This window comes from Parambassis ranga, chromosome 9 (assembly GCF_900634625.1).
Source record: "Parambassis ranga chromosome 9, fParRan2.1, whole genome shotgun sequence".
NCBI classification, from domain to species: domain Eukaryota; kingdom Metazoa; phylum Chordata; class Actinopteri; family Ambassidae; genus Parambassis; species Parambassis ranga.
In genome coordinates, this window is record NC_041030.1 from 5,912,123 (window position 1) to 5,939,756 (window position 27,634).

The 27,634-nt window shown below is 39.7% G+C and overlaps 1 protein-coding gene across 1 annotated transcript; it reads left to right on the plus strand.

Annotated features, from left to right (window-relative positions):
• Positions 1-384: 384 nt before the first annotated feature.
• Positions 385-25,648, plus strand: adgrd2 (adhesion G protein-coupled receptor D2). Its single transcript, XM_028413888.1, has 25 exons — positions 385-429; positions 576-633; positions 773-1,006; positions 1,075-1,704; positions 3,032-3,154; positions 3,885-3,979; positions 4,907-5,197; positions 6,926-7,037; positions 8,608-8,742; positions 9,063-9,171; positions 10,080-10,185; positions 10,266-10,321; positions 10,512-10,638; positions 10,737-10,840; positions 11,056-11,158; positions 11,783-11,936; positions 14,261-14,394; positions 15,387-15,502; positions 18,058-18,178; positions 21,042-21,083; positions 21,213-21,266; positions 21,342-21,489; positions 22,335-22,393; positions 22,491-22,521; positions 24,677-25,648. The coding sequence occupies exons 1-25, from the start codon at positions 385-387 to the stop codon at positions 24,682-24,684; spliced, it is 3,195 nt and encodes a 1,064-aa protein (XP_028269689.1). The 3' UTR covers positions 24,685-25,648.
• The last annotated feature ends 1,986 nt before the right edge of the window (positions 25,649-27,634 follow it).

Here is a 27,634-nt window from a genome sequence, read left to right on the forward strand (position 1 = left end):
AAGAACTGAGACTCTGCTGGATATGGTGGACATTGACGGTGATGTGCTGGATGAGGAGCCTGTGCTAGATTGGGATTGGATTATCCTGTGTATCAGGTTCTCATTCCCAGATAACTCATTTTGTGCTGTTGTTTAGAAAAGAACAGATTCTATGAGGAATGAATTGGGACAAAGCATTGTCCAGAATGTTTGAAAACCAGCTGTTAGCAGAAACAATGCTCTGAAATGCTTATGGCTTGCGTTGTCATGCAGTACTCAAAGCTGCACTTGAGATATCACTGGTTTAAATAACCGTAACCACTTGCGCACATCTGGATTCAGCGGGGAAATAATTTTCTACGAGGGGCGAGACTTATTTTTGCTGAAATCTACACTGTCCTAGAGATGACGGGAGCCTTGCTTACTGGACTCATACTCTTCATGTTAGAGGTAATGTCCTTTTTATTCTGTGCAACACAACAAGAGCCACATAACATCATTTTTAATTTGCTGCGACCCTATGCGTCAACTTTGAAAACCTAGCATTACAGTATTGTTTTTCAAATAGCAGATGAAGACATTTTTTTCTCCTGCAGGTGGTTTGTGAAAGTGAGCCAACACAGGCTTGGCCAGAAAAAGTGGGTGACTCACATGGTAAGGCTGTTTCTTTCACTGTATAGTACTGTTTATAGTAGTAGTTTCTTCTCCTAGGCCTTCACAAATGTAACACTTAATTCATTCAATTCACTCAATTCTTTTACTCATTAAACTTTTTTTGTGTCTCACTCTCCAGGACAGCACAGACTGGTCCACCTAACATCACAATGGGCCTTCCAGCTTGTAAATGACTCGCTGTCCTTCTCCAGGGCTGACAGCTTTTGCAGAGGTCAGTTAAGCTCCCTCATCTCTCTGGAACAGGACCAGGAGGAGTCCCTAGTGCTACTCCGGCAGACTGGACTCCGGTCACCAATCTGGGTCAGGGATCCTAATAAAGTAACCTCTAAGCCTGTGGCCCTCTCCAAGCAGTGTAAGTTTAATCAGTGGATCTACAACCTACAAAGTTTTCCAAAAATATAACTTGTTCTATTCTTCTAGATATGCAGGTCTCAGCTCTAAACTTCCCGAGGGAGTCCTCTGAGGGTTTTGTTCGTGTCAACATTTCCCTCCCCACGCTGTCAGCCGTTACTGTCTGTGTACGAGTTCAGTGGGACCCAGAGTGGAATGAGGTGTCCACCGTTTTCTCCTACGCTGCGCCCATCTTTACCAATGAGTTTCAACTGCGAGGCCAGGTGGACATGCAAGGCCGCATCCTACTTGCGCTGATCATCCATGGGAAGCACCTCCCATATAAGGCCTCCTTCCCAAATGATGGAGCATGGCATCACATCTGTGTTACATGGCGTAAGAGCAGCAGCCACTGGGCTATCTACATAGATGGAGACAGGAGAGACAATGGCTCAAGCACAGATAGTTCCAGAGATATCTACGGGAATGGGATCCTTATCCTGGGTCAGGACCAAGACTCCTTTGGTGGAAATTTCACCGAGCCTTTTTTTGGAAATATTACTGACCTAAATGTTTGGAACATATCCATGGAAAGAAGACATATCCTTGCCCTCAGTGCATGCTCACTCATGACACAGGATGTGCTTTTTAGTTGGAACCTTGAGCTCCTAAATAGTCACCTTGTGGTCAAAAAGGTGCAGGCCCTTCTGTTTTGTCCAGGTAAGATACCATTGTCTTACTACAGCTGAAATAGATGCTTCCAAATCTTTCAATTCAAAGAACACAACTAGATCCATGGTGCACAATTGTATTCCAATGAGACTAGCAGAGTTGTGTCGGGTAGTGGTAACTCTGGCAGCTCTACCATGGCATGCTCATGTTTTCAGGGTAGTGCATCATCCTGTTGCCTGAGAGTTGAACAGCTAATACTTAATCAGTAAGTTGTAGGTCAAAACTGTTTTAGCTAAACATACTGGATAAATGATTGAATTAGATTGCTTAAAAAAAATAACTTAAAAAGTTGAAATAGTCAAAAGTATTGCATTATAAGTAACAGAAAACTAAAATAATTTCATGGTGCTGATCCTGAGTGGGAACTATCACTCTGACTCACTGCCTGGGGAAATGAATAGTAGGCCACTTTAACTGGCACTCGGCTAAGTGATCATCAGCTTGTCCTGACAAAGCTGCTACAACAGTCCAACAATCAAAGAAGTGCACTGTTAGTGCTGTTGAAGAGAATATTATCTAAGCTCAAGATGAGGTGAAGGGGCAGACAATATTGAGCTCTGCCCTTGTGTCCGCCTTTTCCATGCACCAAAAAGGTTCTGGAACAACTAATAGTACTTTTAACATTGTACTCCTTGGCTGCTGCGTTGTTTGGTGAGCGTCTGACACACAGTGAGTCTCAGTATACAGAAGTTGCATTTCAAGAAGACTGAAAAACAGCCTTCAAGGATCTAAGGTATCTGTGGTTTAGGCTTTGTCTTTGAATCAGTGACTTTATAAACTAATGTGAAATGAACTTTGCTTCACTGAATTAAATTTGTGTGAAACGTCTGAGAGTGAAGAGTCATGCTTCAAGGGATGGCAATGAAGGATAATGACAATGAGGAGTGTGGAGGTGGTGGAGGATGAATGGGTGTAGGGGATTCCCAGAGCTCCAGGAGTGCGTGGGCAGCATGGGGAAGAACGCAGAGCTGAAGTGTACTGAAGTGTAGTACTGACCAGCCACTTCCCTACTATTTCATTTCCCCTTAACAGCAGATATCCTGATCATAGCCATCACAGATGTTTTTAATGTTATATTATCATGTGATTTACACTAAATTTACAGTTCCTTAGTTTACTATTGACCCTAGTTTACTGTTAACCAAGTTTCCTACTTCATTCTACAACATTCACATTAAATAAAATGTCACATTTGCCACATTCATTGTTTATCACCACTCGAAACATACATATTTACTGAAACTAACTCGTGTCTTGTTTTGTTGTGCACCCTCTCCCTCTGTATGTATGTGTAATAATATAAATGTGCGAGCAGCAATGAACCAGCAGATGGAGCTGCAAGGCTGCAGGACACTGCAGGGCTGGTCAGATCAGACATCACCGCTAGGCCTGACGGACTGTTCAGATCTGCTGCCATTCATCTGTAGGAGCAGCAGAGGTGAGCTTCACACACCATCTACGAGAGCAGAGTTTTATGAATATTAGTTTTATCATATTGTGCAGCATAAAGGAATAGATTTGATGAGACAACCCATATTTTACCATTGTAACTTTTCAAACTTGTTGTGATGGTAAAATAATAATACATATACACCTGGAAGAAAGTGCTTTATGATACAAATTTTTCTGGTGTTGACATGAATTTACTTTTGTAACTGGCTAATATAAGATACAAAACCAGAAGAATAAGTCAAGATCAAGTGAACTTGAGGCCTGGTATTTAATGTTCAAGAAGGTATGATTTGTGAAATTGAATTAATGATTATTTTGTTGTCGATGATATAAGTAGCTGTAATAGAGAACCCCCACCAGGTATCATGGACTGAGATATATTGAGATTTAATGAGGAAGAGAAGTCAGTAATTCATTTTTACTTGATTCATAAAAGGTAATAGCATTATTAATCGTGGGCTGTATCATAAATTGTTACTGAAGATAATTGTTCAGTTGTTGAAAGTGATTTCAAGCAAGGTTACTGGACTTATAGTCCTTGACAGATATTATTAGTACAAATGTATGAAGTGCTTGCCTGCTGTAACTAAATTAAATCCTTTTAGTTCAGTGTGTGAGTATGTTCAGTCGTCTAAGCAGCAGAGCATCCTGCCGTTACTGTACACTTATGCACACACACACACCTACACACTGATGTTGTGTTGTTTTTGGCACAGAGCGTTACCTGAAGATGAAGCAGATGAGTGAATCTCAGAGCTCTCAGCCCACTGCCTTTATGAGCCAACTGATAAAGCTTTCCAACAAGAGCCAGGTAGGAAACCACTATGTCTTCATTTAGCATGACTTTAGTCTTTTTAGATATATATATATATATATATATATATATATATATATATATATATATATATATATATATATATATACGTTTTCTGCTGTCAAATCACTGCATCTGACATAGAGTTAGACATTGTCTTTATTTCTGTAAGCAAGTTAAAACAGTCATAATTTAATTTAAGTCACAGTTGGTACAGCCTGAAAGCTTGTTTTACACTATACTTTTTTTAATACTTTTCTTTTTAATTTAAAAATGGCTCCCCACCATTACTCAAATTGTGGGTCTGTTACTTCCCTTATTGCACCTACTGGTGCATTAAATCTTTTAGTTACACCTAATGAGGAATTGCTGTCAGTGTATGTGTACTCATTCTACCATCCCAGTTTCACCCAGTCAATATGGGCACTTCTGTAGTTATAGCATGCTAGGTGGATTAAGCCAAAAATCCAGGCTACCCAAGTTTGGTAGCTGTAACTCACCATCAAAGTCAATAATCTGCCTAGGAGTGTCGCCAAGTTATATATGACTTGTTAGAGGGTTTGCCAGTAAACACAGATCTCAGAAGAAAAGGCTTACACTCATTCAACTCAAGCCTACATAGAGTATAGAAAGGAAATGACAATATCACTTCACTTTTGTTGCCTTTAGTTATAAGTTATAACCTTGGGAATAAGGGAAAAATACATATATTGAGCTTAAACTATGAGCTAAAGAAGTTTCTTATTTCTGACAAGATTCAATATACATATTTATTGCAGAAATAAAGATTTTTTTACTAGATTTAAAGGCAAGCAAACTTCATAGTGTGAATGCAATGTATAGATTTTCTGCTGTTGCCTTTTCTTTTCTCTTCTCTTCATCATTTTGTTTTCTATTAAGTCCCGCCTTTCTCTTTCCTCCCAGCTAATGCTGGGGCAGCAGCCATCAGAGCTGAGTAGCATGTCCCAGGCATCTGCCCTGCTGAATGTCTCTGTCCAAGCCCTGGAGAACATCCAGCAAGAGGGCCTGCAGCCAGCAGACATGGTGTCCCTCATCCAGCTTCTGTCTCTGGCCGCTGACGTCCCTGCACAGCCCCTCACCCATGTCACCAACCACAGCCAGGACAACATCCAGGAGCTTAGCCAGCACTTTATCAGTGTGGCTGACAGCATCATCAGTGAAGACAACAGCCTCAAGTGGCAGGCCATCAAAGAGGTAATGTGAATAGAAAAGATCTGCTTATCCTCACTAATGTTCAGTGCAAATGAAAATTTAGTTTCAAATAGGTTTGTTAAGACTATTTACATTAGCTGTTTTCAAGTTTAATACAGTGAGGTCTGCAAAATGAAAACAATCAAGATATTGTCATTTCCTGTATAGGTTGAAGGACTACATCTTTCCTATAGATTTTCATTTCAATGTTCATAAAATAGACTGTCTTGACAACTGAAAAGTACTTGGATATTAGGAATAAAATGTGTCACGTACTATGCATTTATATTGTACTTTTTCTACCCGAGTGGTACACGATGTGCTTTTACACTGCATCACATTTACCTATTTACACACAGTCACACACCAATGCTGCAGAGCCTTGCCTGCCATGGAGAGCCTCTTCAAGTTGACTGAGTGTCGAGCATGTTTAAGATTAAGATTAAGAAACCTTTATTAGTCCCGCAATGGGGAAATTGCATGTTAAACCTGTTTATACAGTACGGTTTAACAGCTAAAATTGGTGAGGTCTCGTTAACTCCTTAGAATGTAGCATCAAGGTTATCCTCTCTGTGTTGAAGAACTGTAATGCTGGGCATTAGGCACTAGGACTAAGAAAGTATGCAAGAGTTCTGGTTATACAGATTTGATATGTGAGCTGTGGCATGATTGATCCACATCCATATCAAATAACTACATTAGGTTCACTACACCAGTGTTTACAGTTTGTAATTTTTGGAATTGATAACTATTTTTTTTTAAATCCTGGAATCAGATGAGTACTACAGATAAGAGTTGTGGTCATTGGAGAATAAGCATTAGTAGTGGACCTGTAACTGTAAAAATAGGCAGATTGCTGCCATTTCATCCATACTCCACTAGAGGACAGTATGTCTCTGTACATGCTGCATTGCAGGAATTTATCAGTTGCACTGGAATGAAGAGAAACAGAACTGACAAATGCGAAATCATTCTCTATAACATAGCATAATCATCCATTTCGTCTTCCAGTTTCTCTTTCATTCTTTCTAAACCATGAAGTTTGATTTGTATTTATTCATAATTTAATTTAACCTGAATGTTTATTAGTGTTTAGAATTTATTAGGTTTTATTTTTATTCTACTCTTACTATTTTACCTTATTTGATATTTCTAACCTCTTTTTTGAGTATACATGGAGCACCTGGAATGCAAGCAATTTCCCCCTGGGATCAATTAAGTATTTCTGATTCTGATTCTGATAATATATTTCTGAGCTCAGCTCTGTTAATGTGTGCAGTGTATGGATCTGTATGGAGTTTGCCTTATGACAAGTGCTGTGTTTGTCTCAGCACTTTCCCCCACCCCAGGTCTCTCAGCCCACCAAGGCCACCACAACGTAGACTCAATGGATGAGAGGCAATCTGAAAAACTGTGGCTGCACTCATCCACAAACCTCTGGCTCTGTCTCCAAGGCTCAGCCCTTAGCTGGGTATATTGAAATCAGAATGCAGGGATTCAGAACACACAATAGCGACATCTATTTTTGTACCCTGCGTTATAGGCCTATCTACTGAGCCCTGTGTGCGCTCTTCAGCTAAACTGGGTAGACTCTGGCTAACATTTAAAGCATTTTCTTATTCTGAAGCAATGAATGGTCATTTTGAAGTACACCTCTTTACCTCTGTGGGCCAGGCAGGGCACAGTGTGTGAACTGCAGCTGCTGAGACACTGGTGGTCTTTGTGTTTTAGGTGGTGAGCGGCCCCATGGACGTGGTCAAGAGTATTGACCGGATGGTGACCAGCCTGAGCCCTCGCTTGATGGCAGAGACCGATCACCTGACAATCCACAGCCCTAATATCAGTGAGTCTCTCACCCACACACAGATACACACAGTCACATTTCACAAATAGACATTTAAGCAGAGGAATTTTGATACAAAGGGATGAGACATTCGAACCAGGGTCTGGGTCCGTCATTGACGAGTACAAGAAACCACAGAAAAAAAATGCAATTATATAACAGCTGACCTTCAAAAAAGACGCTTTTGGAACAGCAGAAAAGAGCTTCTTTATGAGAATCACATACACATTTTTATGGTTTATGATAGACTTTAGATTTTTATCTTGCCATTCATTTTAAGGGTCATTGTGTTTGGGCTTTTATTCATTATCCTGTTTTACCTGGCACTATATTTGTTATACTATTGTATTAATATCAAATTCAGTCAAGGGTGTCAAAGATGGGAAAGAACTGATAGCACAGGTATAGCTGTACTTGATTGTCCTCTATTGCACCTCTGTTGCTGAATACCCCTAAAACTGGGCTGAAGACACTTGTTTCCTTAGAGTGCGGTAAGGTGAGCTTGTTTGGACTGTCAGCTAGGTCCGTTTGCATTAATAACACTGGAACTGTAACAGAGTGTTTAGAAAACATGTATAATAGAACGTGGAATATTGACCAACTGTATACAGTATGTAGATGATAATGGAGGGTTTTTTTTATATGCAGTGAGGAAATATTGGTAACCTTCACATATTCCAGAATGTCTTGCTGCTGTTTTCAGAATCTATCTGTAGATTAACCGGGTCACACGAGGTCTACGAAGGCGAAGTGCTGCGGATATATAACATGGGACGGTCGTAACTGCCACACAATGAATCTGCGGTGGATAGGTTGAACTGTTAAAAGAACTGCCCATGATTCCTTTCATGTCCTGCGATTTATATTCTGCTTGGTTTAATATGAATTGAATTAATTTCCATGATCAATTTTATTGTCCAGTGTTTTTTGTACACTGTAACTGAATCTATAAAAAAGATTTATGTCATTCTAAATCCAAACTGTCCCTTATTCATGCAACATTGTTCTTATAAGGACAGTTATCTGGTAGATTTCTGAGCAAAAAGATTGGCTTCTTCAAATTCAGCAGAAATATCCTAAAGTTGCCATGGTAACAGAGTTTCACCTCAGGTTAATCAATCTAAGTTTACAGTCTCTGCCATTGTTGTGATAATTTGGTTATGAAAATGCCTGCTGAAAAGCACAGAAAAACAGACTGGAACATAAGCTGAAACTAAAACGATGCAACATACACAGTTCTTTTTATATATACGTTTTCTTCAGGTATAAACAGTGTTGATGTTGACGTAATGGTGAATGAAGAAAATGTAATAATGGTTTCTAAAAACATACCAGGGATGCAGGTAGATTCAAATCAGATGCAGTTTCAGCTCATTCAATATTTGGGATGAAGACAGTAACTTAAGAGATTTCTGCTGAAGAAATGCTGCTCTCTCATGCTCTTTTAGGATTTCTACCACTCTTGAATTTTTTTACAGCAAATAGATTTTATTTTTTATGTTGAGAATTCTAATTCCTAATTTAATTTCTTTTAAACTAAATCTGCTCTTTGTCACCCCATATTTGTCAGAGCTGGAGGTGCAGCAGCAGAAGCTGCAGAGAGGATACAGAGGATCGAGCTTCTGCGGGCCTGAAACAGAGAAACATACCAACCTAGACTGCATTTCAGTTCCACATTGGAAGATACAGGATCTCCATAACAATGGTAGGATTGACCACATAAAACAATCATCTTTCTCTGCTTACTCCTGTGTTGCAGCTACTTATTCAGAGTTAAGACTTGCAAGTGAATGCAGCGGAGAATGCAATAGCGACAGACTTCTGTAGGATTCATTCACCCACTTACTCTCCCAAGGTCGTACAGTCAAGTGCAGACAGAGCCATGTTGTTGCCTTTTGCAACAGCTCCATTGTGAATAATTAGTGATTCTTAATGAAGTGCAGTTCTTGTAGTGTAATTTTATTTGGCAGTCTGTTGCAAAGCTGAAGAAACAATCATCTTTTATCTGTTGTGTTGAATGAGCAGGCTTTGAGAAGCTCACGTTGGTCAACACATGGTACGGCTCCCTGAGGCCTCCTTTCAGTCCTGAGGAGAATATCACCATGGTGCCCACCGTCACTGATGGCAGTCAAAGGTAAAGGTCAAGCTCAGGTAGAGCCAGAAATATCTTCTGGGAATAAGGACTACTGGATATTTAATATTTTTTTATTCTTAGAATGAGTGAAGTGTCAGCTACTGCAAGAGATTTCGGTCAATAAATACTAGCAAAGCAAATAGAAGGTTAGCTACAGTCATTCAAATAACATTCTACCACTTAGCAAGTAAAGATGTATGTATAGTTTTTAATATACTGCACAATTTGTGTATATAAAATATAAAAAACAGCCCTATACTTATTTACACAAATGCAGTTTACTGATAATGAAATAATTAAATGGAGACTATTAGGAAATCTTACAGGAATATACTGTTCAGTCCTAGTAATACAAATGTTAAGTGTATGATTTCCACTTAGAATCTTACAAGCACTGCCTGTTATTGCCTTTTGCCTATCATGTCAGAAAGTGTGTGAAAAATTAGTATTTTAGTCTTAGAAAACTATAAACTGAGTTTAAGTTTAAGCATGGTCATAATTGAACAGATTTAACAGGTCATTTTTACAACTAACATTATCTGTCTAAAGAACAATGCATCATTAATGTTAAACTACCTGCTAGTTATGTGTCACCAGTTACAAAAGTAGTAGCTATAAGTATCTCTGAGACATTATGTTCCCTGTAGTGATTTAGAAAAATAAGAATTGCTGCATTTATTTAAAGGAGGTTTCACACACAGGGTTAGCGTGTTATTCATGTCTGTCAGCATTATGTCACCAAAAATGATTTCTTATAAAGAATGGGTATCCTTGGAAGCATTCAGAATAATTAAGAACCGATGGCTTTTTGTGTGAGCAAATAAAATGTAAAATACTTTTGTTGTTTTGTTTTGTTTTTCTTTATATTTTTTGCATGTTTTCCTTTATAAATGTGTGTACCCATCCAGGTATTTGGGAACCATCCTTGGCTCTTCTGTTATATCCACCACTGTGCTTGGAGACGATCAGCCGGTTAGCATGGCAGTCCGCTTTCAGCTCCAGCACAGAGTGCAGGTTAACAAGATCACATCCATCCTCACTTATTGACATTCATTTAAATGTAATATTTATTATAAATTCCCTGTTTCCATTAGAATCCCGCTGGTACTGTTTATGATCCAGTGTGTGCCTTCTGGGATTTTGATCTCACGTAAGTAAAAATAAGATTTTTCAATGTGTAGGCAATTTGGATTGTTCAGATTCCTCTTTAATGACATAGTTAGCATACCTGTTTTCATAAAAAAATGTGACACAAAAGTTTTAGACAGAAGAATATTATCATTCCTTTCATTCCCATGTGCATGCACATATGTAAGCATGTGCTGTTTGTTTCTATCTAGTCCAGAAGCTGGTGGGTGGTGGAATACCAAAGGCTGTGAGGTAGTGTCCAAACAGTATGGACATACCGTGTGCTACTGCAACCACACCACTAATTTCGCATTGCTGCTGCAGGTTTATGAAGCCCAGGTAACATTCCTGCTGGGGATTTGTGTAAGCTTTCATCTACAGTATGTGCTGCTATTTATAAAGCATACTCTCTGTATGTGTGTATGATTCTGTGTCAGAGGAGCCCAGAGAACGAAAAAGCTCTGCAGGTGCTGACGTTCATTGGCTGTGGAGTGTCTCTGTGTGGCCTCCTCTTCACCTTCATCCTCTTCATCGCTGTGGGGTGAGTCACAAATGTCACAGAGTGCATTCTGTAAAGCATCAAGGGTGAAAAGCATTTCATAAAACCCTGCCAGACTCACATCAATAATAAAAAAAACCAGCATTGTGCTCAGTAGATGTCTGAACTGCACGGCACGGTGAACTATGTTTTTGAAAGATTCCTGAGTACTGTTCTCTCATGTATTTCATGCTCTGTTTCCATGTGTGTCTGTGCAGTGTTCCTAAATCAGACCGCACCACCGTCCATAAGAACCTGATCGTTGCTCTGGGTGTTGCTGAGTTGCTTCTGATGTGCAGTGACTGGGCGTCTGAAAATGAAGTAAGTTTTAATGTATTTGTAAACAGTTAGTTGAAAAAGAGGTCTTAGAGGTTTTGGACAATTTAGGCAAAAATCCAATATCTGTGCATCTGAAACTATGCCCACGTAATTGTTTTTGCACAAAGAAATATCTTTCTAGATACATGCTTTTGTGTTGTATTATACTTTTGTGACTTCTTGGTACTCCATGATCTGGACGGACCAAAACCATTTCCTGTTTTGAGACTGAAAAAGCCAGTAAAGGGTTAGGTTAGGTTAGGTTGTTTGAATAGGTGTCACCTCTGAGAATATGTTTTAGTTCAGTTTATTGACTTTGATTTGTTGCAGTCTGTGAGTAAATCATATCAGTACTTGGCATTTGGCTCAGCAGAAATGTGCTAGCATGTAATGGTTAATAGGTAATTACTCCTCCATAGAACTGTGAATGTTCCTGGCCTCCAAAGGAAAGTTTTGAATGGAAGTTTAAGACCTTTAAGCTTTCTACACAAGTCTATATAAGATTGTAATGTCATCTCCTGCCCTCAGCTCTGGATGGTAATTTCTTTGCGTTACTTCTGGGGAGTAGGAATGAATCTTTTATTCAGAGATGTAGTCCACAGACTTTTTTTCTGTTTACTCCTGCAGGTAGCATGCTTCCTGGTAACTGCACTGCTACACCTCTTCTTCATGGCCTCTTTCTCCTGGATGCTTGTGGAAGGCCTGCTGCTTTGGAGTAAAGTTGTGTCTGTCAACATCAGTGAGGACCGCAGGATGAAGCTCTACTACATCATTGGCTGGGGTAAACTCTTGTTTCACTAATAAACTAATGTATTGTGCTTTGTTTAACAGGAGATGTGAAGGAAATATTTGAATGTAAGTGAAATGAAACAGAGCACAGTATCCATCTGAAACTATGCTTTCAGTCATGTAAATACACAAATGCTACTAATGTACCAACTTGGCTTTAATTTAAAAACTTTATATTAAATATATATATATATAAACAGAATGTGGTTTTAAACTGTAAACTGCCCAATCCATTATCTCTCAACTCCCTGTCATGTAGTCTAGTAGTGAGACACAGACAATATCTATTCTGGCTAAGACATTTGTCCTGTTCAGATCTGGTATAAACATGTGTCTTGGTGACCTGATCGCAGGTGGTCTGATCTTGTACTACAGTTTCACATCTATGAAAGATTTATATGTCCAACAGTATGTTACTAGAATAATCAAAGAGGCTTTGGAACATTGCCTAAGTCATTAGATATTAAAGCTACTTTCATCCTGTTTAGTTACTGAAAGCACGAGAGAGAAACTGAGACTGCCCTTCTTCCCCTCAGACAAATTACACAGATAGTTCATGTGGGGACAGAGTGTAAGCAGGGAGACAGCAGCTTCACATGGTCTCCAACTGCTTCTCTTTAATATCTTCTGGGAACTCAAGTCAAATGTAAGATCAAGGCAGATATGTTCATTCAGATCATCCTACCTACCTCCTCCTAAAAAGGCCAGGGTGATATCAGAAAAAGTCTAAAATGGAAATGTCCTCCTGCCTTTTCAAACATATTCAAAATCCAAATGAAATCACTGTATTCCATTTTCACAATGAGTGACAAATAATATTTATGTTCTGACATGATATGACATTCCGAAGAGTATCACAGGAGCATTTGTCTTTCCTTCATAAAAGCTGACACAATGTACACAGCATTCCACGTAGCAAAATTGCCCCATTTCTCTCCACCGGCTGTTTTTGTGACTACTCCCACCCACATGAACACATTTGACATGCAAACATAGATACAACCACTACGAGGTGCCAAATACATACACACTGGTCATTTCAAAGGTCTATAAATATTGTTCTCTTTTTACATTGCTATATTGACAGGGGTCAGAATGCCTTTGGCTGGACAGACTTTTTTCTTGGTTTGCAATACTCAATTTCTTCAGTTATTAAAGATGAAGAATATTGTCATGAAATAAGTAATGGTTGCAGGTCTTGAAATGGATCACAGAAGAGTTTAATCTCAGATAAAACCATCACTGTAATAAAATTAGTATAGGCTATGTAAAATTCAGACATGGCAGATAGATAGACCATGGTTTTACTCTCAGCTCTTTTTCGTTCAGTTAGTTAAAACATGATCTGGAAGGATGCTCGTAGAATGCTTTGACATGACATGGTGCTTACTTGTAGCCCTGACAATGCTCACACAAAGTTTGGAGTAGATCAGATGAAAGAAAAGAGGAACAGATCCACCCATTCACATCTCCACACACACATACACAGATTATTTAGGTAATTAGAGATTAGATTAGGTATTAGTAGTTATCGTTAGTAATAGTAGTTATGTTAAGGATAGCATGTTAATGCAGATTATGCGCCATTCAATAATCCTTGGTGCATCTGGATAAAGTTTTTGCATTACATTAAAAAAACATGCAGTTAAATAGGACAAGAAGCATGTAGTTTTGTGAGCTTTAGATTGATGTGTCTACACCAAATAACACAACCAAGACACTATAAAACAGAGCTGTGACCTGACAGGTTGCAGGATCATTCTTCCTGGTTGTGCACCTGCTCCTGCTTTGGTGCATGGAAAGTCGCCATACCTAACCCGGGCAGTAGGCCACAGGAACATACCAGCTTCCTGGACACAGTGTTCTGCAACAAAACAAAACAAAGCCCACAGTGGCTTCTGATGACCCCAATCCATTACCCAGCTGCTACTTATTTCCAACACATTAAAAGTAAAGATACGTTAACTTATAATAACACCCTAAAAACATAATGTGAAAGCATGTTACACTGCAACCTTCACCCAGTTTTTAAGAAAATAGACTGCAGCTGCTACTGTTGGTGTTCCCAAGTCCACCTGTGTGTGTGTTATGTCGCATAATGAGCTGAGAACAGAGTGTGAACAAGCAAATATTCCGTCTTCACTTGTCTTCTCATCTCCCCATCCAGATGTGCTGGATGTAACCCATCAGACTAAACAGACACAGAGGACAGAACAGACACAATGTTCAGCCCAGCAGACATTGTTGCTTAAATCTGTCTTTTGCCTCTACAGAACTTTACCATGGTTCTTTTTCTTTTATTGAACTATTTTACAGGGCTCCCTGTTCTTATAGTTGGTGTAACATTGGCATTATCTGTGGACAAGTATAAGGCAGATGATCACTGCTGGCTCAACGTGAAGACTGACACAATCTGGGCCTTTGTGGGACCTGTAATATTTGTTTTGGCGGTATGTAATCTTATTTTGTATCCGCCTTTATGTATTTATTCATAAGTGTTGTGTTTGTAGGCCTGTTTGAATAACCTTCAGAACCCCAAGTAGTTTTTCACTTCTCTCACATTTTTGTTCAATGTGGTTTCATTGTTCACTGAAATACAAAGTCCTGCACCTCAGTGGAAACAGCACAATCTTGGCTAGAAGTAAAGAGATCTCAAACATTTCTTTATGCATTATAACACTTTTAGAAAGACAGAGATCATAAAAAAGAAACCAAAAGTTGAATTTCTTTCAATATTGATTTAACAAAAATGTAAATAACCTAGAATCAGTATGTACAGTATTTTTCCATGTGCCCACAGATGTTACCATTAGGTGTAAAAGAAAGAACTCCACTCTTTATAGTTATTTAAATTAACTGCATTTTTATAGCCTCCACAGATCAGTTTTTTCACTTTATACTGTACATCAACTTCAGAAGTTTCTCAGATCAGCCGAAATCTTTGTGAACTTTTGTCATGTTACTGCTGGCAGAAGTGAGTCAATCATGGCTTCTTGGCTGCTCTGAGGTGGGCAGAAAAGTCCAAAGTAACCTGTTATCACTGACACTTAACTTTGGACCTTTTATTGAGACTTGCAGAATAAAGTGGTTTTTAAGTAATCAGAACTTCAAGCTTAGATTTACTTTACTTTTACATATTGTAATATTTGGAGGTTCAGAGGGGGACATGATAGCAATAAATTGGCAAAAGAAAAAGACAGTTGGATTAAGCATTTACTTTTTATGCTTCTACTATTCACCACAGACAGGGACATAGCAATATAAAAGGAAATATTGTACATCTGTGAGCTGCGTTTTGATTTACTGCAGCCTGAGCTGGAGGGAAAAATTTCCCTCCTACTCCTTCCTCCCTCCTCATGTAAGCTTAAGGCCAAGTGGATCCACAGCGGCACGTCTCGTGTTTGTCGGAGGCCATGTTGATGCTGTTGTCCTCTGCCTGCAGGTCAATGCAGTTGTGCTGTGTCGGGTTGTCATGGTGACCGTTTCCAGTGCTCGTCGTCGTGCTAAGATGCTCAGTCCAAGCTCAGCATCAAAGATGCAGACCTTTGACCTCACCTGGTGAGATACAATGGCTTCTCTGCCTCTCTCTGTCACACACACACACTCTCTCTCTCTCCCTTGCTTTTTGTGTGCTCTCTTTTATAATTGTTTTTTTCTGTTGTGTGCCCACGCTCTCTCACACACTTCCTGTCTTTCACACATACATACAGGCTCACTATTTCCTTTTTGGTCTAGCAAATAGTGAATAGAGACAGTGTGAGAGATTGGGAGTTTACTGTGGGAGCTGTTAGGGCTTATCGGGCTAACACCTGGTCCACACAGACATGTGTGTCGATGTAGGCCTTCTCATGGTTGGTGTGTGTGTGTTTGTGGGTACTAATTAAAACTCTTTTCTGCTAGGAGTAGATTCAGCTATTGCATTCATCCAGCAGTATAGTTTACAACACATTCATTGTTAAAGTCCTGCAGCTTTCTATGAACCTCCATCAGTTTCCCTTCCATATATTACACACAATAATACATTATACATAACAATGCTGCTGCTTTTTTCTTCTAAAGTTATAAATAATGAGAGCTTTCCATGTTCTTCTCATTGTCACACATCCTGTGAAAACACTCAAACCCACATTGTGTTACACTGTCTGTGGCACTCGACCTGAAGTCCAATTACTTCTGATGAATGTGTCATGCTACTTAGCCACAGTTTTTAAAAGCCAACAGCTAGATTTGTGAGAGACTATTGGAAGTATAAATCCACCTTTGGTGCTCTTATGAGTTCTTGTGGCAGCAAAATGTGTATATAGTTTTGGCAGCCTATTGCAGACTTCTTATTTTTACTCTCATATTCTATGATTGCAAGCTGCCTTTTGAGCAGTAAACATAATTTCCCTTTTCAATGTGTCAGGCCTGTTGCTATGGTAACAGGATGATAGTACAAATGTTTCTAGTAACTCTGCTACAGTATGGTGTTGTGTACAAGCATGTGAGAGTTCTAGTTGCAGGTACTGTGAGGATTCCTCAAGCCGTTTCCAGTGGAAATATCCTGAATTTCACCTATCTGTCTGTGTGTCTGTCTGTCTGTCCGTCAGTCTATATATTTTGTAATGTAAATGTATTTTATGTTTATTTTTTCACTTTTCAACTTCTCAACTGCAACAGTTTTCTGTGAGAAGTGTTCTCATATTGATTCTGATAAGCAGTTTTCACCTTAAAACCAAACCATCTTTTGTTGGACATAGTAATTCTTATTGGAGCATACATGCATTTAACAAAATGAATAAAAACTAATTTATGGGTCTGGTCAGCCCCCTGGTCAGCACTGAAGATTCCTGACTTCCTGATTTCTGGTCACTTTCAGTTAAGTTTGAGGAAAAATGTGTTCACAGTCTATTTCCAGGCCAGTGATTGGAGAATGGTTTCAGTAACTGTCTCTTGATTCTGCTGGCTCTGACAGTTATACATATAAGTGTCAGTCTTTGAAATTGAGGATTGCAGCTTTATGGGATGTTGTTTTGTGATATTTTGATACCAAAATCATGCAAATATAAACCTTGCAATAGCTAAGATTTTTGGGGGTCTGTTATTTTGGCTAAGGTCTAACGAACTTAGTAAAAATCAAGGTTTTTGTAGTTCAGGTGAATTCACCATTTAATGTAGCAAATAACATCCTGTGATTAACACATCGACCCTGATAATGCGTAAATGGATTGTACTACAAGACATCTATGTGCAGTGTGTATTAGGCACATTCTCTATGGTACTTTGAGCACTAATGTACTTTTTAAAAGGTTAATTTACAGGTCAGACCACTAGAGTTATAATTTTTTCACCAATATGTCTTATAGCAAGAGAGAGACTAGGATCTCACATCTCTCATAAATTCATATTCAGGCAAAGAAAAGTCCTTCAACCCATCATTCAGCAGCTCTCTTGCATCCAGGTTTCCTTTTTGCACATTTGTCTCTGCCTGATGGAAATACCGCAGTGTTGTTCCCCCTCTCACCACATCTCTTCAGTCCCTCACAAACACATTGAAAGTAGATGTCTGTGCCAGCTCTAGAGTGTTACGTCAATTCAGGAGATTAGAGGGAAAACGACTTTCAAAAATAAAAGGGAAGAGAGTGTCGGCTTTGTCCTTGCAGACGCAGTGCGGTCTAAAAACTCAATCTCTTTACCCAGGTGCAGCGGTGCAACAACAATAGGGGTTTGAACAAAGGCAACCTTTTCTGCCTTGCCCCATGAAATGGTTATTGGCCGTATAAGGACTGGCATCATTGAAAGGATGATTGCAAAGGAACAGAAGTATGACTGTGCTTGGCGGTAAAAATCTATACCTGTGCAGATATTTTTGATGAGGATTCAAGGAGGAAAATATGTGGAGAAGAAAATTTTGTCAAAATAACTTGAAAACTCCACTCTGTTGGCTCTTTCTGTCTGTCCCCGCTCATGCTTTTTATCATGGCTGACAAAGAGAAAGGTGCTCGGGAATCAAGTGGTGCCTCAACACAGTGTAAAGTCTTGTTTTTTCAGCAATTCTCATCTGTGTGCAGACTGTATATATCATGTACAGGCCGTGTGTATTCATGGTATGAGCTTTCTGTGTCTATTTTCAGGGCTGTGACCCGTCCAGTTCTCATTTTGCTGCCAGTTCTGGGTCTGACATGGCTGTGTGGAGTGCTGGTCCATCTGTCTGTAGTAGTTGCCTATGTCTTTATTGCTCTCAACTCTTTTCAGGTAAGCTACATCTAATGGCCTAGTCAGAGAATAAAACCATTTCACAGTGGTTGGATCACATTAAAATCGTTTGGCTTTTTTATATCAAAAACGTGATGCTTGGTCCACAAACTAACCACTGTGTGGTTTAATGTTGACCTTGGAGGCTTCAACCAAGGGTTTTAGCAGAAAAGACAATTCCAAAGTCCCCAACCATCAAGATGACAATATGTTCCCATTGTCATGTCATAGTTTTTACAAATAAAAAATGTGTATCTGCCAACTTTGCTCTCTCTCAGTACATCTCATCTTGTGCAAATGTTCCCCAAAAGAAACTTAAAAATGTTTCAGAAGTGTGGCCTGCATAGAACAATATTAGCTCTTCCAAGTGTAGATCATCCATGTCATCTCCAGATGGCAGAAGGCAATGTGACAGCAGTTATAAATGTAGTCTACAGAAGAAAAATGTTAATTGTTGCCAGTGCTGCCATTGACAATGCTGGTATTCTCTGTTGCCCTTACAGCTTCAGAGTTCATTACCTTCGTTCACTCAAAATGAATAATTTCTGCTACAGTCATTGTGTTTTGTGAGGCGTAGTAACACAGGCACAACAGGTCAGAGGTACTGACTAAGTGGGCCAAAAAAATGGTTTTTATGGGGATAGTATTAGTAGTACTACACTACTACAGTAGTGCACTATTTTATACTGCAGCTATTAACCTCAAAACACATTAACCCACTAGATATCAATAGTCAGCTTAATAGCCAAATTTCATCATTCATCATAGAATGAAACTGTCTAAACTTTATTCTACATGTGTCATGTAAAATAATTTAAAAAATCAACTGTTTGTGATAATGAGAATATTTGTTCAAGCTTTTAAATATCTATTCAGTGTTTTTCTTTATCTGCTGTGCTCACGTTTAAAACAGTAACTGTGTGTTCATCCACCTTTATGTGTGTGTAGGCGGGGGGGCAGCAGCCACTGCTTTGAATGACATCTATCTCCAGTACTCCTCTTCCTGATAACAAAACACTCACTTCCTCTCTCTCACACTCTCCCACTTTTCTATACAATGTTTTTTTTTTTTTTCTTATACCGCTGTGTACATGGTTCTCTCCTTTCTCACCCCTCCCCGTCCAACATTGCCCTTCCCCGGCCTTTAATTAATCAAAATGAGCTAGCCCCTGCGTGACCCCCAGAGAGCTGCTAGTTAATTTAGATTTACTGCTGGTGTCCAGCTGAGGGCAGATAACACTACTGTAGGAGTGCTTCCTCGTGTAGGTAGGAGGATGACGCTGGACCAACCCGTATCCCTCTTACTTAAAAAAGAGAGTGAGGGCTAATCAGACAAATTGGCGCTGCGGTCAGATTTAAAGACTCTGCCGGCTATATTTCTGTTTCTGTCTAGTTACATAAGAATTATATATAAGATTATTCTCCAGCTCTTAATGCTGATTCACACTCATGCTTCCATGCTTTAGATGCCTATAAACTGCCTGAAATGGTGTCTGTATTTACTGCAGCTTCAGAAGTTCCCAGAGAAAGACACAACACTTGATCAGCAGCCTCTGTAGTGCCTGTTATAGGATGTTTGTCTGACTTCTTTATAAATAAAGCAAAAAGAAAACACAGATGGAGTCAGAAAATAACAAACCCAGATGGAGTCAGTGTGAGATTCATGTGTCTAACACATCCCTCAATAACAGTCCACATATCAGGCTTAGATTATGCTGAATGTGATTAACATTATCAACCAAACCCAATCAGAACACTTTGTCCTACATTACATGATACATGAAAACATACATAGCTGCTGATGAATCTGTCTGTTTACAAATAGAATAGTATGCATATGAATCATCTGTCAGGCACTACCTTCAACAGATTGACACAACAAGCCTTTGGGAATCCTTTGGGAGTCTAGCAAATAAGAATTTACATGGCCATAGATTCCTCTTGCCAATGTCACAACTGCCAGTACTTCTCCACAGGATTCTGATTGGTCCAAACCACCTGTGGTTTTGACAGAAGTACCCAGCTGGAAGCCTGTCGTGGTGGTATTGTTTGAGTTTGTGAATCCAGTAGGAATGTAGCTGCTGGACAGATAACTACACAAGTGTAAAAAAATGTAGAAGTCCATTCCAAGAGTTTAAATGCAACTTCAGTTGTAAATACACACACAAACATACTCACTAGCATCCTCACATCATCACAAAATGAATGTGTACATGATGCATTTTTTTCCATTTCTGAAAAACCTGCATGTTTGAGAGCTTTTTGGGGGGATTCAAACTTTATTTTGCATAATATAACCCTTATATATCACTTGTCTTTCATCACATATTTAGTGACTTTGCTCTGAAAACCTCCTTATTATTCCACCTTTGGGATAAAATTTTACTTGGTTAGGTTTAAAAAAAATCCCCATCCTTTTCTGAGTCTTGGTTACCACAGTAAACAACGCCTTTAATCTTTCTACAAGCATGACTCACTGCCTGAAAAGAAGCAGCTAACATGGTCTCATGGCATTCATTCCTGCCTCTAAAGCACTGTCATTGAAGTTTATCAGACTGCTGTTCACATTAACGCCTAATAAAGGCCTGCTTCATATACCTGTGAGTTATGTATCCCATCATGTCTCTGGTGGCATGGTGAGATGATTGTCCTGTTCCTATCTACTGACTCCTCTGCTGTGCCACACCCGACCAGGTTTAATAAAGTAAAACATCAAAGAGGTGTTTTGCACATGCTTCTACTATTGTTGTCAGGGGAACGCCCTGACTGAGGGCACTAAACAGACTGTGGATAAAGATCTTTAAGGAATTGTATTCTTGTCCACTTTAACACATCTCTTAACGTGCCTCTGTCCTCTCCACAGGGCCTGTATATCTTCCTGGTGTATGCTGTTTACAACAGTGAGGTAAGCAGGTGCTTATTCCCTTTTTACATTGCGGTCACCACTGCTGCAGATTATCAGAATGAACATTTATACACAAGGCTGCCAGTTTTTTGGACAAACCCGTGGGTGTAAAGACTGCTTCTCATTTAGGTGAGGAATGCCATAAAGAGGATCAAAGAGAAGAGAAAGGCCTTATCTTTCACGGTGAGTGAGCAAAAAGATCATCTCAAAAAAAAATTAAAAAAATCAAACTCTGATTGTACTGGGATGTATTTTCAGAACTGCTCCCAGCCAACCAGCTTCCTACCTTCCCAGAGGGCTCCTATGACCTCCTGGGGCCGAAGTCCACCAACCCCCTCCAGCCCTGAAACCAGTGAGACGTCTGGACCCTCAAGCTCCGCCTCCACGTCGCTGGTCATCAAGAACGGTAGGCTGAAGTGACGTGATAAATAAATGGTTGGTCTCGTGTATTGTGCTCTAGTTCAGGAGAGTGTACATTTGGTGCCCTTGGAGTTTGTGTTTTAGTATCTGTGCTCACAACAAATTATTGGGTGCACAGACACACCGCAGATAAGTGTGTGCTAAAACCTCTCAGTTATCCTGAGCACCAAGAGAGCTGTGAGCAGGGTTCTAGTGTTATTGTGTGTGGGGTCCGCTCAGCCCTCCTGGCCTGAAAAGTTGACAGCATCTCTTGTTAGCTGCTTGTTGCTCTGACATCAGTTTGCATGCTGCATGTTTGACCCTGTGCCTACACTGCTGATGATGTGTCACTTTGATAATGTCTGGCCCTCCGACAATAGATCAGCCCACACACCCTCCCAGCCTGACAGCCACTAATCTGTGCAAAGACATGTCATGTCTGTATGTTACGTGTCCGCTGTGTAATACATTCTATAGCTTTCTTGCTATAAGCCACAGACAGATCCCTAATTTCCCTGCTGTTTTGGATATCAGACAGCAGGTGATGCCCTGTCACAATATTTCTTACATGAGTTTAGTAGCAGTAGTTCCTCTGACATGATAATTAAATCGTTCAAAGAAAGAACATCTGCTCACAGAACCTACTAAAAGAATTCATACTGAGAATTCTCATAATGTGCTTTTGTCATTTTGTAATTACAATTGTTTGTACTTTTGTTTTTGTGTTTTTGATAAAGCATTCTTTGTATTGTGCCTTGCTTGTATGTTTTGACCTTGCGTAAACAAATGTCTGGGTCCATAAAGACTTTGAACGTAAAATTTAAATACAATATTTTTTTGTTTTTGTTACAGAGAGTTTCAGAAAGGAGAGCTTTGTCAGTTTCTCTCTGAAACCAACATCAGGAAACCAAGTAAGTAACATCTAAGCATCATCACCACTCAGCAATATACTGTATATCATTACACTGCTTGGATATGAATATATATGTGTGTTTTTTCTTTTTACAGGTGGTGCAGCTGACAGGGTTCAAGCCTTCAGGTACAACAATAACCACTACCTCACACAGTCTTTCTCTTTAAAACTTGAATAGGGTTACATTTTGTAGTCATAGCTTGAAGTTAGCTAACCAGCTAGCACTGGCGTAATACCACTTGGAACTACTTCTTCCTCTCTTGTTGGCCTAAAGCATAGACTCTATACAACGATGGACAAATCAGCCATCATCAGGTCACCACCAGCTTTCTGAAAAGCTGTTTTGAGTCTCTGCGTGGAGCTTTGACCATTGCCACCTTGGTGGCGCTATAATCCTCCCTAAGCTCCCAAGTGGAGCGTGAGAGGGGCTGAGGTGGGCGGGTAGTTGCGAAAGCAGGAAGCTCACACTGTGAATTGGCACCTGTCACTCAAATGTGATTATAGCAATAATTTTTTCAAAATTTTAAACCCTTTTATAATAAAATGAAACAAGTTTCTAAATTAATAAATTCACATATAATTGTCACGGTGTAACAATCTACTCAGTGGTTTAAGCTTTGTTACAAATGATATTGCAACACTTTCTGTATCTGCTAGGTCAAGAAGTCAGCGTTTCCAGCGCTTTATAGTTAAGGTGGTCCGCCTTGACAACAAACACACCCTGCCTTGACTATATCCCCCGGAATAAAAAAATTCTGCCACATCCATGTATGCATGGACAGTAAAATGAGGAAGCGTCGCGATGAGGCCGAAAAGGCCACAAAAACAGAAGCACAAACCATAACCTAAAGAGGTTGTAAAATAATATGAGACTGTCGTCCTTCTTAAAATCACTAAAATGCCTACCGAAAGGGAAAATAAACATGTAAGAGAAATCCAAAATGCTTGGATGGAAAGTGTAACTTTACCTTCCATCCAAATCCATGAGAAAAGGAAATGACAGTGTCCCTGAATGCATCCTTTAAAGGTAAAAAGGAAAAACAAATCCTGAGAAAAATGTGTAGCCCTTTATTGTTCTTTGCCAGAAACATATGCAAAAACATAGCAATGCTTTAAAAATAAGGAGAAAAAACAAACAAACAAAAAGGAAAAAGCTCACTTTGTCTGCTCGGAGGAATACTTCCCTGGCAGTGAGCGGGATTTTGTATGAAAAAGCAAGGTTTAACCTGCCACAGGAGGGGAACACTGTTCATAAAGACACAGTTTCCTCTAGTCTTTCCCCCTCTGCCATCATTTCCTCACTTAACTTGGTCACTCCCTCACCTGTGCATCACGCGTTTCCCGCGTGCAAATCCTAATCCATGAGTATCGGCTATATGATGAAAGATGCTGCAGCGGGTGCCTGACACTTCTGCCTGCTGAAGGAAAAATACGACTAGTCCTGCTTTTATTCACGCTCTGTGGGATGAGTTTGGTCAATGCCGTAACCTATACGTGTCTGAAAGTGTCTGAGCATTGTTTGGCCTCTGGCACAAAACCCAACATCCACCTGTGGCCTCTGTGCCTGCACACAGCATATAGAATATTTCAAACAGCCTGGGAACAACATAAAAATAAGTATTTGCATTTTTTTCTCTTTGAATTTCAGTCAGCCCATAATGCTGTTTTAAGGTGGAATTCTGTTATTCTGGAATATTGAATACATTGAAAGCATCATCCACTAATGACTCCTGCCTCATCAGGATGAGCTTCGTACCTTGGGTCAGAGCTCAGCTTCAATGCTGACTCACATGTGATACAAAGAAAGGGAACTGGTTTTATTAGTCTGATTGTATCTGTTTACCTGCACTGTGTGAAAACTGCCTCATTGTCATATGTCGAAGTCAATGTGCAGACGGACACAACAGATGGTCCATATAGTTTAAAGGGTTAAGTCATCTTCAATGGCTCTAAATTGGACGGTGGCAGAGAAAAGGGAGTTTGTAGCAGATTCATTAAATCTCGAGGCGTCTGCAAGAAACGCCTGATGGCCGGTGTGTGAGTACCACTGGGTGTTCATTGTTGGTCAGCGAGACAAAAACCAGAAGTTCATTCCCTTAATCAGGAAGGGACGGTGCTAGCTATTCATGCCATCAGCCATTAACCACTCCAACACCTGCTCTCTCTCACTGGGCCTTTCATTCCCCCTCCCCTCTTTCTGTTCCCTTTTGTACACAAACACACTCATGCGAAAACATTAAACGTCAGACAGCTAATGTCTTTCACTTTATTTCAACCACAGGTTGTTGAACTGCAAATGGAAGGGATTCTCTACTCGATTACCCCCCCAACACACACACACGCCGTCTCCACGTCTCCTACACTGACCTGCTCTCAGATCCCTCTGCCACTCACTTATTTCATATCCTGCATTTATTATTTTTATTGCAATGAAGAAGTTCAAAGTCCCAGACGGAAAGATGTATTTGTGAGATTGATACTAGCCTCCTGCTAATCTTGGAAATGTGAGAATAGACTTGTAGAGATATTTCTTCTGGGTATGTTTTTACATTTTAGCTCTCTTGCAAACAGAGAAAGTTCACACCAACAGAAGATACACAGCCAAGCTCACAACCTGATCAGACGTTTGATGTGACTGTATTTCAAAACAATGCTGCCCCCAATTAAAATAATCACAATACACCAAAATGTTATATGTTTGTCCTCTGCTCCATTTATTTTAGCATGCAGCACAGTAATCTTTTAATTTTACTCAATCATGTGACTTGTATGACACATTTGTGACAGCGCTTACTGTTTTTGATTTATTTGGATGCTATATTCAATGTAAATATCACACTTAAGTAAAAAAAACAACAACTTAAGACATGATCTGTATTATAAAAAGGTGGCCATTTTGACATCCCCTACAAAGCGCTCCCTCCACGCTGGATGTCTGTGTGGGTACTCTGCAGTTATATGCACTGGCCTTGGTTGTGGATTGAGGTTCCTTTTGTTGTACATCAGCAATGTCCTTATAGAATATGAAGAGAGCTGGTCCGCAGCCCCCGCCTACCTACTACACACCATCACCCTACACTTCTCCCCACACACTTTTGAGTCTGCTTGGTGTTTAGATACGCTGACCTGCAGGAATTATGTCGCAGCAGCCGTGTGTGGATGTTAAAAAATGTGTCAATTACAAATGCTAGTTGCAAATGCTAGTTGCTGCATTCCAAAGACCTGCTACTGTGTAAAAGGTGCCTTTTGTTTAATAACCCACACATCTGGCAAAACCTAGAATTCTTCGACGGAGAGGAATTTAGGGGCCAGGTGAAGTGAGCTTTTTACGTTGTAAGCAATACAGTATTTGCATTGAGCCACTCAGCCACACAGAATGCTACTCAATTCAAATTTGAGTCACTTTTGGCTGGTAATGAGTTTTACACTGAAACACAATGACATCAACCGTCATGTTAAGAACAACACATTGTTAACCGTAACTGTCTGCAAGCTAACATTAATATTAAAAGTTCTCTTTTGAGCAATCTGTTTTTAAGGTACGTGGTGAAAAGATTTGTAAAAATATTTTTGTAAGTGATTAAAATAATTTCGGACACAGGAAGTTGGATCCTCATCTGTCACGTCACAGAAAATGTCCTGTAATGATAGGCTGTCATGCTTGTGTTGCTTACACAGTTGAGGATCAAATGTCTTGTTGCTGTCATTAATGTAACCTCTGCTAGAGACATTCCAGTGAGGACTTAAACTGATGTTTAATGATTAGAATATAACTGGTGTGAATGTGTCTACAGTGAGACAAGGCTCAGCTCTGACTGCTCTATTGCATTGTGTAAATACGAGTTCTGTACTGTTGTGCTTGGCTGTGCAAAAAATAAAAAAACAAAAATAGCAGACGTCCGAGTGGAGCTGTACTTCATTGACTTTTATTGGTTTGATGCTATTACAATAAAATATATTTAAAGAAAACAAAATGTTTTGGTCACTCTTTTTTTTAGAGAAAAGACGAGACAGACTGTCAACTCACAAGGAAAAAAAGTGTTAACAAACAAAGAAAGCAATATCAAGAGAATCAGTTCCACAACAGTAGCGATTTGACCTCAACGTAAAGCAGAGAACTTTTTCTGTGTTGAAATGTATCTTCGTCTTGCAGTAGATATTCACTTCACAACATAAATATACTGTACAGAGTGATAACACACAGCTGGCTCAACTGGAAAACCAAAGTGTGTCTCTGTGTTCAGGCAGACATAAGTTAAGGCAGGCAGAGTGATTGTCTACACAAACAAGGAATGATTTGAAATGGCCACAGTGAGAAAGTTGAGCTGCACAACATTACAAACACTGATTAGACTGTGTCTTTGTTTTCACTCGGTCCTGGAGAGTCCTGTCCTTTTTTATATATATGTGTGAGAGACACGGGTGTATCTGAAAACAGCCCTGATACTGCGATGAGTCCCTCCATGTTCTTCACGTGTCTAACATCTGTGTTACAGTACTTGTGCAGAGTTCTAGTGACCTGTTACACACCCTGACAACACATTTTTGGTTAAATACAAACTTATGGTGATTCAAACGTCTGCTCTTGTGCTCATCTGTTGCTGCTCTGCCAGGATCATCATAGTTTGGTAGCTGCCTAGCTACGCATGTAGAAAACTATGAGAAATACCCACAAATAAGTCAGTGTGTGTGAGACCTGTACAGGCTGGCAATTTTCTGTAAAACAAAGATGGGACATTGCACATTTTCAATTGGTAAAGGGCAAAACACACACACACAAAAAAACATTTAGTTTTTTGGTAAATAACACCTCATCAATGGAGACAAAACAAATCATAATTATTAACTGGCACTCATAGAGCACTGTATGTGAATTTATCCACTGCTGAAACTAGTCCCCAACAATTTCCTCCTGCTTGGTTGATGTTTTAAACCTACAGCTGTTTCTTTTTAGAATCAAAATGTTATATGTCTTCAGTACAGACCTGAACCCAGAACAGTGCAGCTTTAGCGTTTTTTATTCACAGAGTGCGTACAATGCCTTCAGTTTTGAATCTCCATTATTTTCTAAAACTATTTATTCTCATTAATATGGCCAGATGCACCTTCTCCCTCCGCATGCCGCCACACGCTCTGAGAATTTTGAAGGACGAACAGTATAGATGCTTCCTTCACGTGTTTACTTCTTTGTTATTCATCTCTCCCATTGGCACATTGATGTGTCTGCTCCTCTCTGCTC